The sequence below is a fragment of the Salmo trutta genome, chromosome 29, assembly GCF_901001165.1.
Source record: "Salmo trutta chromosome 29, fSalTru1.1, whole genome shotgun sequence".
NCBI classification, from domain to species: domain Eukaryota; kingdom Metazoa; phylum Chordata; class Actinopteri; order Salmoniformes; family Salmonidae; genus Salmo; species Salmo trutta.
The window spans coordinates 227,214-242,414 of NC_042985.1; the positions used below are offsets into that span (position 1 = coordinate 227,214).

Here is a 15,201-nt window from a genome sequence, read left to right on the forward strand (position 1 = left end):
GAGCCCTGGTGTCCCCAGGTTTCTGTAAATTCATGTACTTCTAAAGTAGTCTTGTTTACCCGTGAGCTGCGTGTCTGAAGACAACACTTGGAGAGGAGAGGAGTGGAGGAGGGAGAGGAGAGCTTAGGAGCTTGGTATGAGAGACTATTTCTAGGATAGGAGAGGAGAGCTTAGAAGCCTGGTATGAGAGACTATTTCTAGGATAGGAGAGGAGAGCTTAGAAGCCTGGTATGAGAGACTATTTCTAGGATAGGAGAGGAGAGGAGAGCTTAGAAGCCTGGTATGAGAGACTATTTCTAGGATAGGAGAGGAGAGCTTAGAAGCCTGGTATGAGAGACTATTTCTAGGATAGGAGAGGAGAGGAGAGCTTAGAAGCCTGGTATGAGATACTATTTCTAGGTTAGGAGAGGAGAGCTTAGAAGCCTGGTATAAGAGACTATTTCTAGGATAGGAGAGGAGAGGAGAGCTTAGAAGCCTGGTATGAGACTACTTCTAGGATAGGATAGGAGAGGAGAACTTAGAAGCCTGGTATGAGAGACTATTTCTAGGATAGGAGAGGAAAGGAGAGCTTAGAAGCCTGGTATGAGAGACTATTTCTAGGATAGGAGAGGAGAGCTTAGAAGCCTGGTATGAGAGACTATTTCTAGGATAGGAGAGGAGAGGAGAGGAGAGCTTAGAAGCCTGGTATGAGACTACTTCTAGGATAGGAGAGGAGAGCTTAGAAGCCTGGTATGAGACTACTTCTAGGTAGTGTCCCAGATTGCACCCTATTCCCTATAGTGTATAGTTCACTACTTTTGACCAGAGCACTATGGGCCCTGGTCAACACTCGTGCACTAAATAGGGAATAGGTTGCCATTTGGGACACAGGCTTAGTCATTCTTCCCCCATAATGACTTCTATGCCCTCATAGAAACAGAGTTCTGCTAACATTCTAGAATTCCATGTCTTACTCATAGAAACAGAGTTCTACTAACATTCTAGAATTCCATGTCTTATAGAAACAGAGTTCTACTAACATTCTAGAATTCCATGTCTTACTCATAGAAACAGAGTTCTACTAACATTCTAGAATTCCATGTCTTATAGAAACAGAGTTCTACTAACATTCTAGAATTCCATGTCTTACTCCTCCTAGTGACAGTGACCTTCGATGACATCATACTGGCAGAGATCATGGTGTATTCAATCTCACTACTCCAGATTCTCCACTTGCACACTTCCTGTCATTGATTTAAAAGTATTGCATTGGAGTAAGAATTGGCTGGAGGGAGTTTCCGCCATTGTTAAGTCCATGTGAGAAAATGTGCAAGTGAATACTTTGGGTGAAGGGTAGAGAATCAGGACGCAGCCTTTCTCTCCCTGCTCTCCCACTAGGGAACTTCTGTTGAGACTTAATGAACAGAAACACTACCATACTAACACACAGTCTAGTGTTGTGATGCCGGAAATAAAAAAAACATCGTTCCGGGGCCTCCCGAGTGGCGCATCGGTCTAAGGCACTGCGCTAGAGGCGTCACTACAGACCCAAGTTCGATCCCGGGCTGTATCACAACCAACCGTGATCGGGTGTCCCATAGGGCGGCACACAATTGGCCCAGCGTCGTCTGGGATAAGGGAAGGGTTTGGCCGGGGGGGAGCTTTACTTGGCCTATCGCCCTCTAGCAACTCCTAGTGGCGGGCCGGGCACCAGCAGGCTGACTTGAGTTGTCAGTTGAACAGTGTTTCCTCCGACACATTGGTGCGGCTGGTTTCCGGGTTAAGCGGGCGGGTGTTAAGAAGGTGATTTGCCGGGTGATGCTTCGGAGGACGTATGACTTGACCTTCGCCTCCCGAGCCTGTTGAGGAGTTACAACAAGACAAGATCATAATTGGGGAGAAAAAGGGGGGGGTACAAATGTTTTTTTTTTAAAAAAGGTTCCTAATATAAGAACACTGTGACACACAATGACCTCTGAACTGGGGCAGATGTGTGAAATATGAAGAACCACTCTGTATATTATTGTGATACTGGGGAAGAAAGCCTAGTAGTTCAGTTCAGTCCCAATATAAAAAATCAATGACCTCTGAACTGGGGCAGAATGTGTGAAACAATGACCTCTGAACTGGGGCAGAATGTGTGAATCAATGACCTCTGAACTGGGGCAGAATGTGTGAAACAATGACCTCTGAACTGGGGCAGAATGTGTGAATCAATGACCTCTGAACTGGGGCAGAATGTGTGAATCAATGACCTCTGAACTGGGGCAGAATGTGTGAATCAATGACCTCTGAACTGGGGCAGAATGTGTGAATCAATGACCTCTAAACTGGGGCAGAATGTGTGAATCAATGACCTCTGAACTGGGGCAGAATGTGTGAATCAATAACCTCTGAATTGGGGCAGAACGTGTGTGATGTCATTTGAAGAACCTTGATGGAGACAAGATAACATTTTCCTCTGACCTCCCATGATCCCATTAGTGACTGTAGTTCCAACAGCGCGCACGCACGCACACACAGACACACACACACATATATATATTTAGTTCCATCAGGACACTTTACTTTGTGAGGAAAGAGGCCTTTCCTGTACCGGAAACACAGATAATAAAACATACAGATGAACACACACACACACACACACGCCCTTGAGGCCTGTGGTTGTTATTGAGTCTAGATGCCTCCCATATGGACTACTGCTGGAGGGAGTCATTGCTTTATTACCCCTGGACTGCTGCTGTAGGGAGTCATTGCTTTATTACCCCTGGACTACTGCTGTAGGGAGTCATTGCTTTATTACCCCTGGACTACTGCTGTAGGGAGTCATTGCTTTATTACCCCTGGACTACTGCTGTAGGGAGTCATTGCTTTATTACCCCTGGACTACTGCTGTAGGGAGTCATTGCTTTATTACCCACGGACTACTGCTGTAGGGAGTCATTGCTTTATTACCCCTGGACTGCTGCTGTAGGGATCATTGCTTTATTACCCCTGGACCGCTGCTGTAGGGAGTCATTGCTTTATTACCCCTGGACTGCTGCTGTAGGGAGTCATTGCTTTATTACCCACGGACTACTGCTGTAGGGAGTCATTGCTTTATTACCCCTGGACTGCTGCTTTAGGGATCATTGCTGTATTACCCCTGGACTGCTGCTGTAGGGATCATTGCTTTATTACCCCTGGACTGCTGCTGTAGGGATCATTGCTGTATTACCCCTGGACTGCTGCTGTAGGGATCATTGCTTTATTACCCCTGGACTGCTGCTGTAGGGATCATTGCTGTATTACCCCTGGACTGCTGCTGTAGGGATCATTGCTTTATTACCCCTGGACTGCTGCTGTAGGGATCATTGCTGTATTACCCCTGGACTGCTGCTGTAGGGAGTCATTGCTTTATTACCCCTGGACTGCTGCTGTAGGGAGTCATTGCTTTATTACCCCTGGACTGCTGCTTTAGGGATCATTGCTTTATTACCCCTGGACCGAGACAGTGTGTTGACCATTACACAGAGAAGGAGAGGTGAGAGAGAGAGACAGCGTGTTGACCATTATACAGAGGAGAGGTGAGAGAGAGACAGTGTGTTGACCATTACACAGAGAAGGAGAGGTGAGAGAGAGAGACAGTGTGTTGACCATTTACAGAGGAGGAGAGGTGAGAGAGAGAGACAGTGTGTTGACCATTACACAGAGGAGGAGGTGAGAGAGAGACCGTGTGTTGACCATTACACAGAGAAGGAGAGGTGAGACAGTGTGTTGACCATTATACAGAGGAGGAGAGGTGAGACAGTGTGTTGACCATTATACAGAGAAGGAGAGGTGAGAGAGAGAGACAGTGTGTTGACCATTACACAGAGGAGGAGAGGTGAGACAGTGTGTTGACCATTATACAGAGAAGGAGAGGTGAGACAGCGTGTTGACCATTATACAGAGAAGGAGAGATGAGAGAGAGAGACAGTGTGTTGACCATTTACAGAGGAGGAGAGGTGAGACAGTGTGTTGACCATTATACAGAGGAGGAGAGGTGAGACAGTGTGTTGACCATTTACAGAGGAGGAGAGGTGAGACAGCGTGTTGACCATTATACAGAGAAGGAGAGGTGAGACAGCGTGTTGACCATTATACAGAGAAGGAGAGGTGAGAGAGAGAGACAGTGTGTTGACCATTTACAGAGGAGGAGAGGTGAGACAGTGTGTTGACCATTATACAGAGAAGGAGAGATGAGAGAGAGAGACAGCGTGTTGACCATTATACAGAGGAGGAGAGGTGAGACAGCGTGTTGACCATTATACAGAGGAGGAGAGGTGAGACAGTGTGTTGACCATTTACAGAGGAGGAGAGGTGAGACAGTGTGTTGACCATTATACAGAGGAGGAGAGGTGAGAGAGACAGTGTGTTGACCATTATACAGAGGAGGAGAGGTGAGACAGTGTGTTGACCATTACACAGAGAAGGAGAGGTGAGACAGTGTGTTGACCATTACACAGAGGAGGAGAGGTGAGACAGCGTGTTGACCATTATACAGAGGAGGAGAGATGAGAGAGAGACAGTGTGTTGACCATTACACAGAGGAGGAGAGGTGAGACAGCGTGTTGACCATTATACAGAGGAGGAGAGGTGAGACAGTGTGTTGACCATTTACAGAGGAGGAGAGGTGAGACAGCGTGTTGACCATTATACAGAGGAGGAGAGGTGAGAGAGACAGTGTGTTGACCATTATACAGAGGAGGAGAGGTGAGACAGTGTGTTGACCATTTACAGAGGAGGAGAGGTGAGACAGCGTGTTGACCATTATACAGAGGAGGAGAGGTGAGAGAGACAGTGTGTTGACCATTATACAGAGGAGGAGAGGTGAGACAGTGTGTTGACCATTTACAGAGGAGGAGAGGTGAGACAGTGTGTTGACCATTATACAGAGAAGGAGAGATGAGAGAGAGAGACCCATCCAGACAGTAACTCTTTCTAAACATATCAACATCACCCTCTGGAGGCGAACTACTGCACAACAGGGCTGCTCACAGCAGGGCACAACGACGTGGCGTGTTCAGAAAGAAATAGATTACGTTAAACAAAACAGGAATAACAGACAATAGGAATAGCTTGGAGATAAGAACTGTTAGTGATGAGAAGTTAGAGCATCTCTTGGGCATAACAAGACCACTCAAAGAAAAACAGAGGGAAAAAAAGAGTCCATTTATTGTTGTCTGTCTATACATATAAAAAATCAAATACAGCATGTCTATACCTTTATGCACAATGTACATTTAAAATAGACACAATGATAACATCTAATCACATTTCCTAAAGCATTGATGCCGTTCATGATGACAAATCCACCGTGGTCCCAAATGCACTGAAAGATAAAGATATGCCTGGATGATAGTAAACTTCCTCTATTCTAATAAGAGATATTCAAATGGCTTGGCGTTCAGAGAAAGTTAAATCAGACGTGATACCGTACCCCCCCAAAAAAAGTACATCTCTGTAGAAGTGTCAGAACACAACGATTTAAAAAAAAAAAAACACGTCAGGTCAAACGTGTTACACAAAGTGTCCTAAACCTTCTATTGTATCTGAAGAATGCTTCTAGTATGTTCTCTCTACCTCAATGCAAAAGCAAACGGCCCAGTTTCCACGACCCAAGCTTCAGTACATAACGATGATTAAAAATGACCCTTTGATGCACTGCTGAACATAAAATAACTGTTCAGTTTTATTTTTACAGTTATTTTACCAGGTAAGTTGACTGAGAAACACATTCTCATTTACAGCAACAACCTGGGGAATAGTTACAGGGGAGAGGAGGGGGATGAATGAACCAATTGTAAGCTGGGGATGATTAGGTGACCATGATGATATGAGGACCAGATAGGGAATTTAGTCAGGACACCAGGGTTAACACCCCTACTCTTACAATAAGTACCATGTGATCTTTAGTGACCACAGAGAGTCAGGACACCCGTTTAATGTCCCATCTAAAAGACAGCACCCTACACAGGGCATTGGGATATTTTTTTATTTTAGACCAGAGGAAAGAGTGCCTCCTACTGGCCCTCCAACACCACTTCCAGCAGCATCTGGTCTCCCATCCAGGGACCGACCAGGACCAACCCTGCTTAGCTTCAGAAGCAAGCCAGTAGAGGAATGCAGGGTGGTATGCTGCTGGCTCAGTGGGTGTATTAAAATGATACATCGGCCTGATTGATTCCTTTTCCTTGTGTCACATTTTCCCAGACTGAAGGATTATCCTTCAGTCAGTCCAGCAAAAAACCTAAACACATGGAAGAATGCTTGAGTCCCACAAAACAAAAGGAGGTGGAGTGTTTCTTTAATACAACATATATTAGTACAGAACAAAACCAGTGTTGTGTTCATCAGGGAACGCAACGGGAAAAAACTGACATGAGCGTTTCTTATTGGACAAGTAAGTACCTCACTGTTTCACTCGGGGGTTTTTTCTTCTGTTTTCGCCGATATGAACATGACCCAAACCAACATAAAGCAGAACATTAGACAGTAGTCGTTCTCTGACCCAAACCTACACACAGGTTCTACCTCCTAACCCAGTGTTTCCCAAACAGGCTTACACAAGTTCTACATGACTCACGAGACTAGGTATCTACAGAAAAGACCCACAGACTGAAAACAACACTGTTCTCTTTCTGCAGGTACATGTTCAGTAACTAGCAAATATGTATTGACATGTCTTATAACAAGTGGCATACTGCAAAATACAATCACATTTAAAAGCTCCTTTCCTAAAAAAATATTAAACCAGAGCTTTATCTATGAACACAATGGATTTAAGTGGTTGGGGCAGTCTCAATGAAACTGTGATCGAAGTGTCCATGAAAAATGGCACCCTATTATGCCCTATATAGTGGTACTACTATAGACCAGAGCCCTATTCCCTATATAGTGCACTACTATAGACCAGAGCCCTATTCCCTATATAGTGGAACTACTATAGACCAGAGCCCTATTCCCTATATAGTGGTACTACTATAGACCAGAGCCCTATTCCCTATATAGTGCACTACTTCTGAACAGAGTCCTATGTGGGGTAAGTATAGACTAGGGTGCCATTTGGGCAGGTTAAGCGCTAAGCAGTCACGTTGACTGGAGTGTTGCTTTGGAGCCACAATATAAACCCGTCAAGCTTTTTATCTTAACTGACCGTAAAGGGGCAATCTGCAGTTCAAACAATACCAAAGTGTCCACCCCACCACTGTTTTGGTAAAAAGCTGAGGGATGGGGTTGGAGATTTGTAAACACCCAAATTCATAGACAGAGCTATGGATGCAAGGACTGACCAGCCATGATATCAAATTGATAGTTATAACACTGTTTTGGGAGAGGGGGTCTAATCAGAACTAGATCTATGGTTCTGGGTCTAATCAGAACTAGATCTATGGTTCTGGGTCTTCTGGGTCTAATCAGAACTAGATCTATGATTCTGGGTCTTCTGGGTCGAATCAGAACTATATCTATGGTTCTGGGTCTAATCAGAACTAGATCTATGGTTCTGGGTCTAATCAGAACTAGATCTATGATTCTGGGTCTAATCAGAACTAGATCTAATCAGAACTAGATCTATGGTTCTGGGTCTAATCAGAACTAGATCTATGGTTCTGGGTCTAATCAGAACTAGATCTATGGTTCTGGGTCTAATCAGAGCTGCTATATCTATGGTTCTGGGTCTAATCAGAACTAGATCTATAGTTCTGGGTCTAATCAGAACTATATCTATGGTTCTGGGTCTAATCAGAACTAGATCTATGGTTCTGGGTCTAATCAGAACTAGATATATGGTTCTGGGTCTAATCAGAACTAGATCTCTGGTTCTGGGTCTAATCAGAACTAGATCTATGGTTCTGGGTCTAATCAGAACTAGATCTATGGTTCTGGGTCTAATCAGAACTAGATCTATGGTTCTGGGTCTAATCAGAACTAGATCTATGGTTCTGGGTCTAATCAGAACTAGATCTATGGTTCTGGGTCTAATCAGAACTAGATCTATGGTTCTGGGTCTTCTGGGTCTAATCAGAGCTATGTGTATGGTTCTGGGTCTAATCAGAGCTGTGTGTGTGGTTCTGGGTCTAATCAGAGCTATGTGTATGGTTCTGGGTCTAATCAGAGCTATGTGTATGGTTCTGGGTCTAATCAGAGCTGTGTGTATGGTTCTGGGTCTAATCAGAGCTATGTGTATGGTTCTGGGTCTAATCAGAGCTGTGTGTATGGTTCTGGGTCTAATCAGAGCTGTGTGTGTGGTTCTGGGTCTAATCAGAGCTGTGTGTATGGTTCTGGGTCTAATCAGAGCTGTGTGTATGGTTCTGGGTCTAATCAGAGCTATGTGTATGGTTCTGGGTCTAATCAGAACTAGATCTATGGTTCTGGGTCTTCTGGGTCTAATCAGAGCTATGTGTATGGTTCTGGGTCTAATCAGAGCTGTGTGTGTGGTTCTGGGTCTAATCAGAGCTGTGTGTGTGGTTCTGGGTCTAATCAGAGCTGTGTGTGTGGTTCTGGGTCTAATCAGAGCTATGTGTATGGTTCTGGGTCTTCTTGGTCCTGCGACCCAGGTGGTAGTAGTAGAGGAGTGTGATGATGAGGAAGAGGACTTCACTGAGGAGGAGGAGGATGGCAGAGTTTGACATCAGACCCAGCTCCACCAGTGTGATGATGGTCACTGCAACGAGAGAGAGGACACACACGTTTTACAACTAGGGTTAAGTACCTTGCTCTACGGCACATGGACAGAATTTACACCTAGGGATTCATAACCAGCGGCCTTTCAGTTACTGGCCCAATGCTTTTAAGCGCTAGGCGTGTTTCCCAACACTGATATAGGGGACACGGTGACATCTGGGATGCAACCTATACAAATGTAATATGTGTACTCATACAGAGCAATCGGAAAGTATTCAGACTGCTTGACTTTTTCCACATTTTGGTAGGTTAAAGTCTTATTCTAAAATGGATTAAATCTGGGTTTTTTCCCCCCTCATCAATCTACACACAATACCCCATAATGACATCACAATGCCCCATAATGACAAAGCAAACACAGGTTTTTAGAAATTGTTGCTAATTAATCATTTTTAAAAAAGCTGCCATATTACATTTTACATAAGTATTCAGACCTTTTACTCAGTACTTTGTTGAAGCACCTTAGGCAGCGATTACAGCCTTGAGTCTGGGGTATGACTTTACAAGCTTGGCCACCTGTATTTGGGAAGTTTCTCCTGTTCTTCTCTGCAGATCCTCTCTAGCTCTGTCAGGTTGGATGGGGAGCGTCGCTGCACAGCTACTTTCAGGTCTCTCCAGAGATATTAGATCAGGTTCAAGTCCGGGCTCTGGCTGTGCCACTCAAGGACATTCAGAGACTTGTCCCGAAGTCACTCCTGCGTTGTCTAGGCTGTGTGCTTAGGGTCGTTGTCCTGTTGGATGGTGAACCTTCGCCCCAGTCTGAGGTCCAGAGTGCTCTGGAGCAGGTTTTCATCAAGGATCTCTCTGTACTTTGCTCCATTCATCCTTGCCTCAATCCAGACTAGTCTCCCAGTCCCTGCCACTGAAAAACATCCCCAGAGCATGATGCTGCCACCACCATGCTTCACCGTAGGGATGGTGCCAGGTTTCCTCTAGACGTGAGGCTTGGCATTCAGGCCAAAGAGTTCAATCTTGGTTTCATCAGACCAGAGAATCTTGTTTCTCATGGTCTGAGAGTCTTTAGGGGCCTTTTGGCAAACTCCAAGCAGGCAGCCATGTGTCAGTTTACTGAGGAGTGGCTTCCGTCTGGCCACTCTACCATAAAGGCCTGATTGGTGGAGTGCTGCAGAGATTGTTGTCCTTTTGGAAGGTTCTCCCATTTGCACAGATGAAATCTAGAGCTCTGTCAGAGTGACCATCAGGTTCTTGGTCACCTCCCTGACCAAGGCCCTTCTCCCCCGATTGCTCTAGTCTTGGTGGTTCCAAACTTCTTCCATTTAAGAATGATGGAGGCCAATGTGTTCTTGGGGACCTTAAATGCCACAGAATTGTTTTGGTACCCTTCCCCAGATCTGTGCTGTGACACAATTCTTATCTCTGAGCTCTACGGACAATTCCATGGCTTGGTTTTTACTCTGACATGCACTGTCAACTGTGGGACCTTACATAGACAGGTGTGTGGCTTTCCAAATCATGTCCAATCAACTGAATTTACTACAGGTGAACTCCAATCAAGTTGTAGAAACATCTCAAGGATGATCAACGGAAACAAGATGTACCTGAGATCAATTTTGAGTCTCATAGCAAAGGGTCTGAATACTTCTGTAAATAAGGTATTTCAGTTTTATTTGTTATAAATTTGCAAAAGATTTCTAAAAACCTGTTTACGCTTTGTCATTTAAGGGGTATTGTGTTTAGATTGGTACGTTTTTTATTTATTAATCAATTTTAGAATAAGGCTTTAACGTAGCAAAATGTAGAAAAAGTCAAGGGGTCTGAATACTTTCTGAAGGCACTGTATATGTGATCATCTTGACCATAGATGGAACTTCACTCTCAATTCAATTCAATTCAATTCAATTCAATTTAATTCAATTCAATTCAATTCAATTCAATTCAATTCAATTCAATTCAATTCAATTCAATTGGCTTTACTGGCATGGGAAACATATGTTTACATTGCCAAAGCAAGTGAAATAGATAAACAAAACAATCAATCAAAAATGAACAATAAACATTACACTCACAAAAGTTCCGAAAGAATTTCAAAATATCATATTATGTCTATATTCAGTGTTGTAACAATGTGCAAATAGTTAAAGTACAAAAGGGAACATAAATAAACATGAATATGGGTTGTATTTACAATGGTGTTTGTTCTTCACTGGTTGCCCTTTTCTCGTGGCAACAGGTCAACACTCTTATCCTGCAGTTCACTTCAGAGCTCATATATATCAACCATCTCAGAGCAGGAGCGCTGATCTAGGATCAGATCCCTCGTTGTATCTGTGATCTTATTCATTACACTCGTTACACTAAACTGATCCCAGATCAGTACTCCTACTCTGATACAGTCCATACGGCCCCAGACTTCACTTCAGTCGACACTGCAGGACTGAACAGAGATTGATTTCCCACTGATGTGTGAATGTCTCTTATTGAGGTACTAGAGGAGACTGGTGGAGATAACATGGACTCGTCTGGACTCTCAGTCCCTCTCTAAATACACTATCTGATCATAGACACTACTGTTACTGGAACCAACTGATCAAATCAAATGTATTTATAAAGCCCTTCTTACATCAGCTGAGATCTCAAAGTGCTGTACAGAAACCCAGCCTAAAACCCTCAAACAGCAAGCAATGCAGGTGTAGAAGCACGGTGGCTAGGAAAAACTCCCTAGTTACTGTTACTGTAACCAACTGATCATAGACACTACTGTTTACTGACCATAGACACTACTGTTACTGATCATAGACACTACTGATCATAGACACTACTGATCATAGACACTATTGATCATAGACACTACTGATCATAGACACTACTGTTACTGTAACCAACTGATCATGGACACTACTGTTTACTGACCATAGACACTACTGTTACTGATCATGGACACTACTGTTACTAATCATAGACACCACTGTTACTGATCATGGACACTACTGTTACTGTAACCAACTGATCATAGACACTACTGTTACTGATCACTGTTACTGATCATAGACACTACTGTTTACTGACCATAGACACTACTGTTACTGATCATAGACACTACTGATCATAGACACTACTGATCATAGACACTATTGATCATAGACACTACTGATCATAGACACTACTGTTACTGTAACCAACTGATCATGGACACTACTGTTTACTGACCATAGACACTACTGTTACTGATCATGGACACTACTGTTACTAATCATAGACACCACTGTTACTGATCATGGACACTACTGTTACTGTAACCAACTGATCATAGACACTACTGTTACTGATCATAGACACTACTGTTACTGATCATAGACACTACTGACCATAGACACTACTGACCATAGACACTACTGTTACTGACCATAGACACTACTGATCATAGACACTACTGTTACTGACCATAGACACTACTGTTACTGATCATAGACACTACTGTTACTGACCATAGACACTACTGTACTGATCATAGACACTGCTGTTACTGATCATAGACACTACTGTTACTGACCATAGACACTACTGATCATAGACACTACTGTTACTGACCATAGACACGACTGTTACTGACCATAGACACTACTAATCATAGACACTACTGTTACTGATCATAGACACTACTGTTACTGATCATAGACACTACTGATCATAGACACTACTGACCATAGACACTACTGTTACTGACCATAGACACTACTAATCATAGACACTACTGTTACTGACCATAGACACTACTGTTACTGGTCATAGACACTACTGATCATAGACACTACTGACCATAGACACTACTGTTACTGACCATAGACACTAATCATAGACACTACTGTTACTGACCATAGACACTACTGTTACTGACCATAGACACTACTGTTACTGACCATAGACACTACTGTTACTGACCATAGACACTACTGTTACTGATCATAGACACTACTGTTACTGATCATCGACACTACTGATCATAGACACTACTGTTACTGATCATCGACACTACTGTTACTGATCATAGACACTACTGATCATAGACACTACTGTTACTGATCATCGACACTACTGTTACTGACCATAGACACTACTGTTACTGATCATAGACACTACTGATCATAGACACTACTGTTACTGGTCATAGACACTACTGTTACTGACCATAGACACTACTGTTACTGATCATAGACACTACTGTTACTGATCATAGACACTACTGTTACTGATCATAGACACTACTGATCATAGACACTACTGACCATAGACACTACTAATCATAGACACTACTGTTACTGACCATAGACACTACTGTTACTGATCATAGACACTATTGGTACTGATCATAGACACTACTGTTACTGATCATAGACACTACTGTTACTGATCATAGACACTATTGTTACTGATCATAGACACTACTGTTACTGATCATAGACACTACTGTTACTGATCATAGACACGGCTGATCATAGACACTACTGTTACTGACCATAGACACTACTGTTACTGATCATAGACACTACTGTTACTGATCATAGACACTACTGTTACTGACCATAGACACTACTGATCATAGACACCACTGTTACTGACCATAGACACTACTGTTACTGATCATAGACACTACTGTTACTGATCATAGACACTACTGTTACTGATCATAGACACTACTGTTACTGATCATAGACACTACTGTTACAGATCATAGACACTACTGTTACTGATCATAGACACTACTGATCATAGACACTACTGTTACTGATCATCGACACTACTGTTACTGATCATAGACACTACTGTTACTGATCATAGACACTACTGTTACTGATCATAGACACTACTGATCATAGACACTACTGTTACTGGTCATAGACACTACTGTTACTGACCATAGACACTACTGTTACTGATCATAGACACTACTGTTACTGATCATAGACACTACTGTTACTGATCATAGACACTACTGACCATAGACACTACTAATCATAGACACTACTGTTATTGACCATAGACACTACTGTTACTGATCATAGACACTATTGGTACTGATCATAGACACTACTGTTACTGATCATAGACACTACTGTTACTGATCATAGACACTACTGTTACTGATCATAGACACTACTGTTACTGATCATAGACACTACTGTTACTGATCATAGACACTACTGTTACTGATCATAGACACGGCTGATCATAGACACTACTGTTACTGACCATAGACACTACTGTTACTGATCATAGACACTACTGTTACTGATCATAGACACTACTGTTACTGACCATAGACACTACTGATCATAGACACCACTGTTACTGACCATAGACACTACTGTTACTGATCATAGACACTACTGTTACTGATCATAGACACTACTGATACTGATCATAGACACTACTGTTACAGATCATAGACACTACTGTTACAGATCATAGACACTACTGTTACTGATCATAGACACTACTGTTACTGACCATAGACACTACTGTTACTGATCATAGACACTACTGTTACTGACCATAGACACTACTGATCATAGACACTACTGTTACTGGTCATAGACACTACTGTTACTGATCATAGACACTACTAATCATAGACACTACTGTTACTGACCATAGACACTACTGTTACTGGCCATAGACACTACTGATCATAGACACTACTGTTACTGATCATCGACACTACTGTTACTGATCATAGACACTACTGTTACTGGCCATAGACACTACTGTTACTGGCCATAGACACTACTGATCATAGACACTACTGTTACTGATCATAGACACTACTGTTACTGACCATAGACACTACTGATCATAGACACTACTGTTACTGATCATAGACACTACTGTTACTGACCATAGACACTACTGTTACTGACCATAGACACTACTGACCATAGACACTACTGTTACTGACCATAGACACTACTGATCATAGACACTACTGTTACTGACCATAGACACTACTGATCATAGACACTACTGTTACTGATCATAGACACTACTGTTACTGATCATAGTCACTACTGTTACTGACCATAGACACTACTGTTACTGACCATAGACACTACTGTTACTGACCATAGACACTACTGTTACTGATCATAGACACTACTGTTACTGATCATAGACACTACTGTTACTGGCCATAGACACTACTGATCATAGACACTACTGTTACTGATCATAGACACTACTGTTACTGACCATAGACACTACTGTTACTGATCATAGACACTACTGTTACTGACCATAGACACTACTGACCATAGACACTACTGTTACTGATCATAGACACTACTGTTACTGACCATAGACACTACTGTTACTGACCATAGACACTACTGTTACTGACCATAGACACTACTGTTACTGATCATAGACACTACTGTTACTGATCATCGACACTACTGTTACTGATCATAGACACTACTGTTACTGACCATAGACACTACTGTTACTGACCATAGACACTACTGTTACTGATCATAGACACTACTGTTACTGACCATAGACACT

General features: G+C 42.7%; 1 protein-coding gene across 3 annotated transcripts in view; it reads right to left on the minus strand.

The window, feature by feature from the left end:
* Positions 1–6,290: 6,290 nt before the first annotated feature.
* LOC115166695 (tumor protein p53-inducible protein 11) overlaps positions 6,291–15,201 on the minus strand; it is a 63,175-nt gene continuing 54,264 nt past the window's right edge. Inside the window, exons 7-9 of one of the 3 annotated variants that reach the window (XM_029720408.1) lie at positions 8,522–8,665; positions 6,578–8,332; positions 6,291–6,534 (exon numbers count right to left, since the gene is read on the minus strand). In XM_029720408.1, the coding sequence (XP_029576268.1) occupies positions 8,319–8,332; positions 8,522–8,665 (158 nt within the window). In that variant the 3' untranslated portion in view covers positions 6,291–6,534; positions 6,578–8,318. Of the gene's footprint in view, positions 6,535–6,577; positions 8,666–15,201 lie in introns of all 3 variants that reach the window. The other 2 variants (XM_029720407.1, XM_029720406.1) reach the window with 2 other exon arrangements.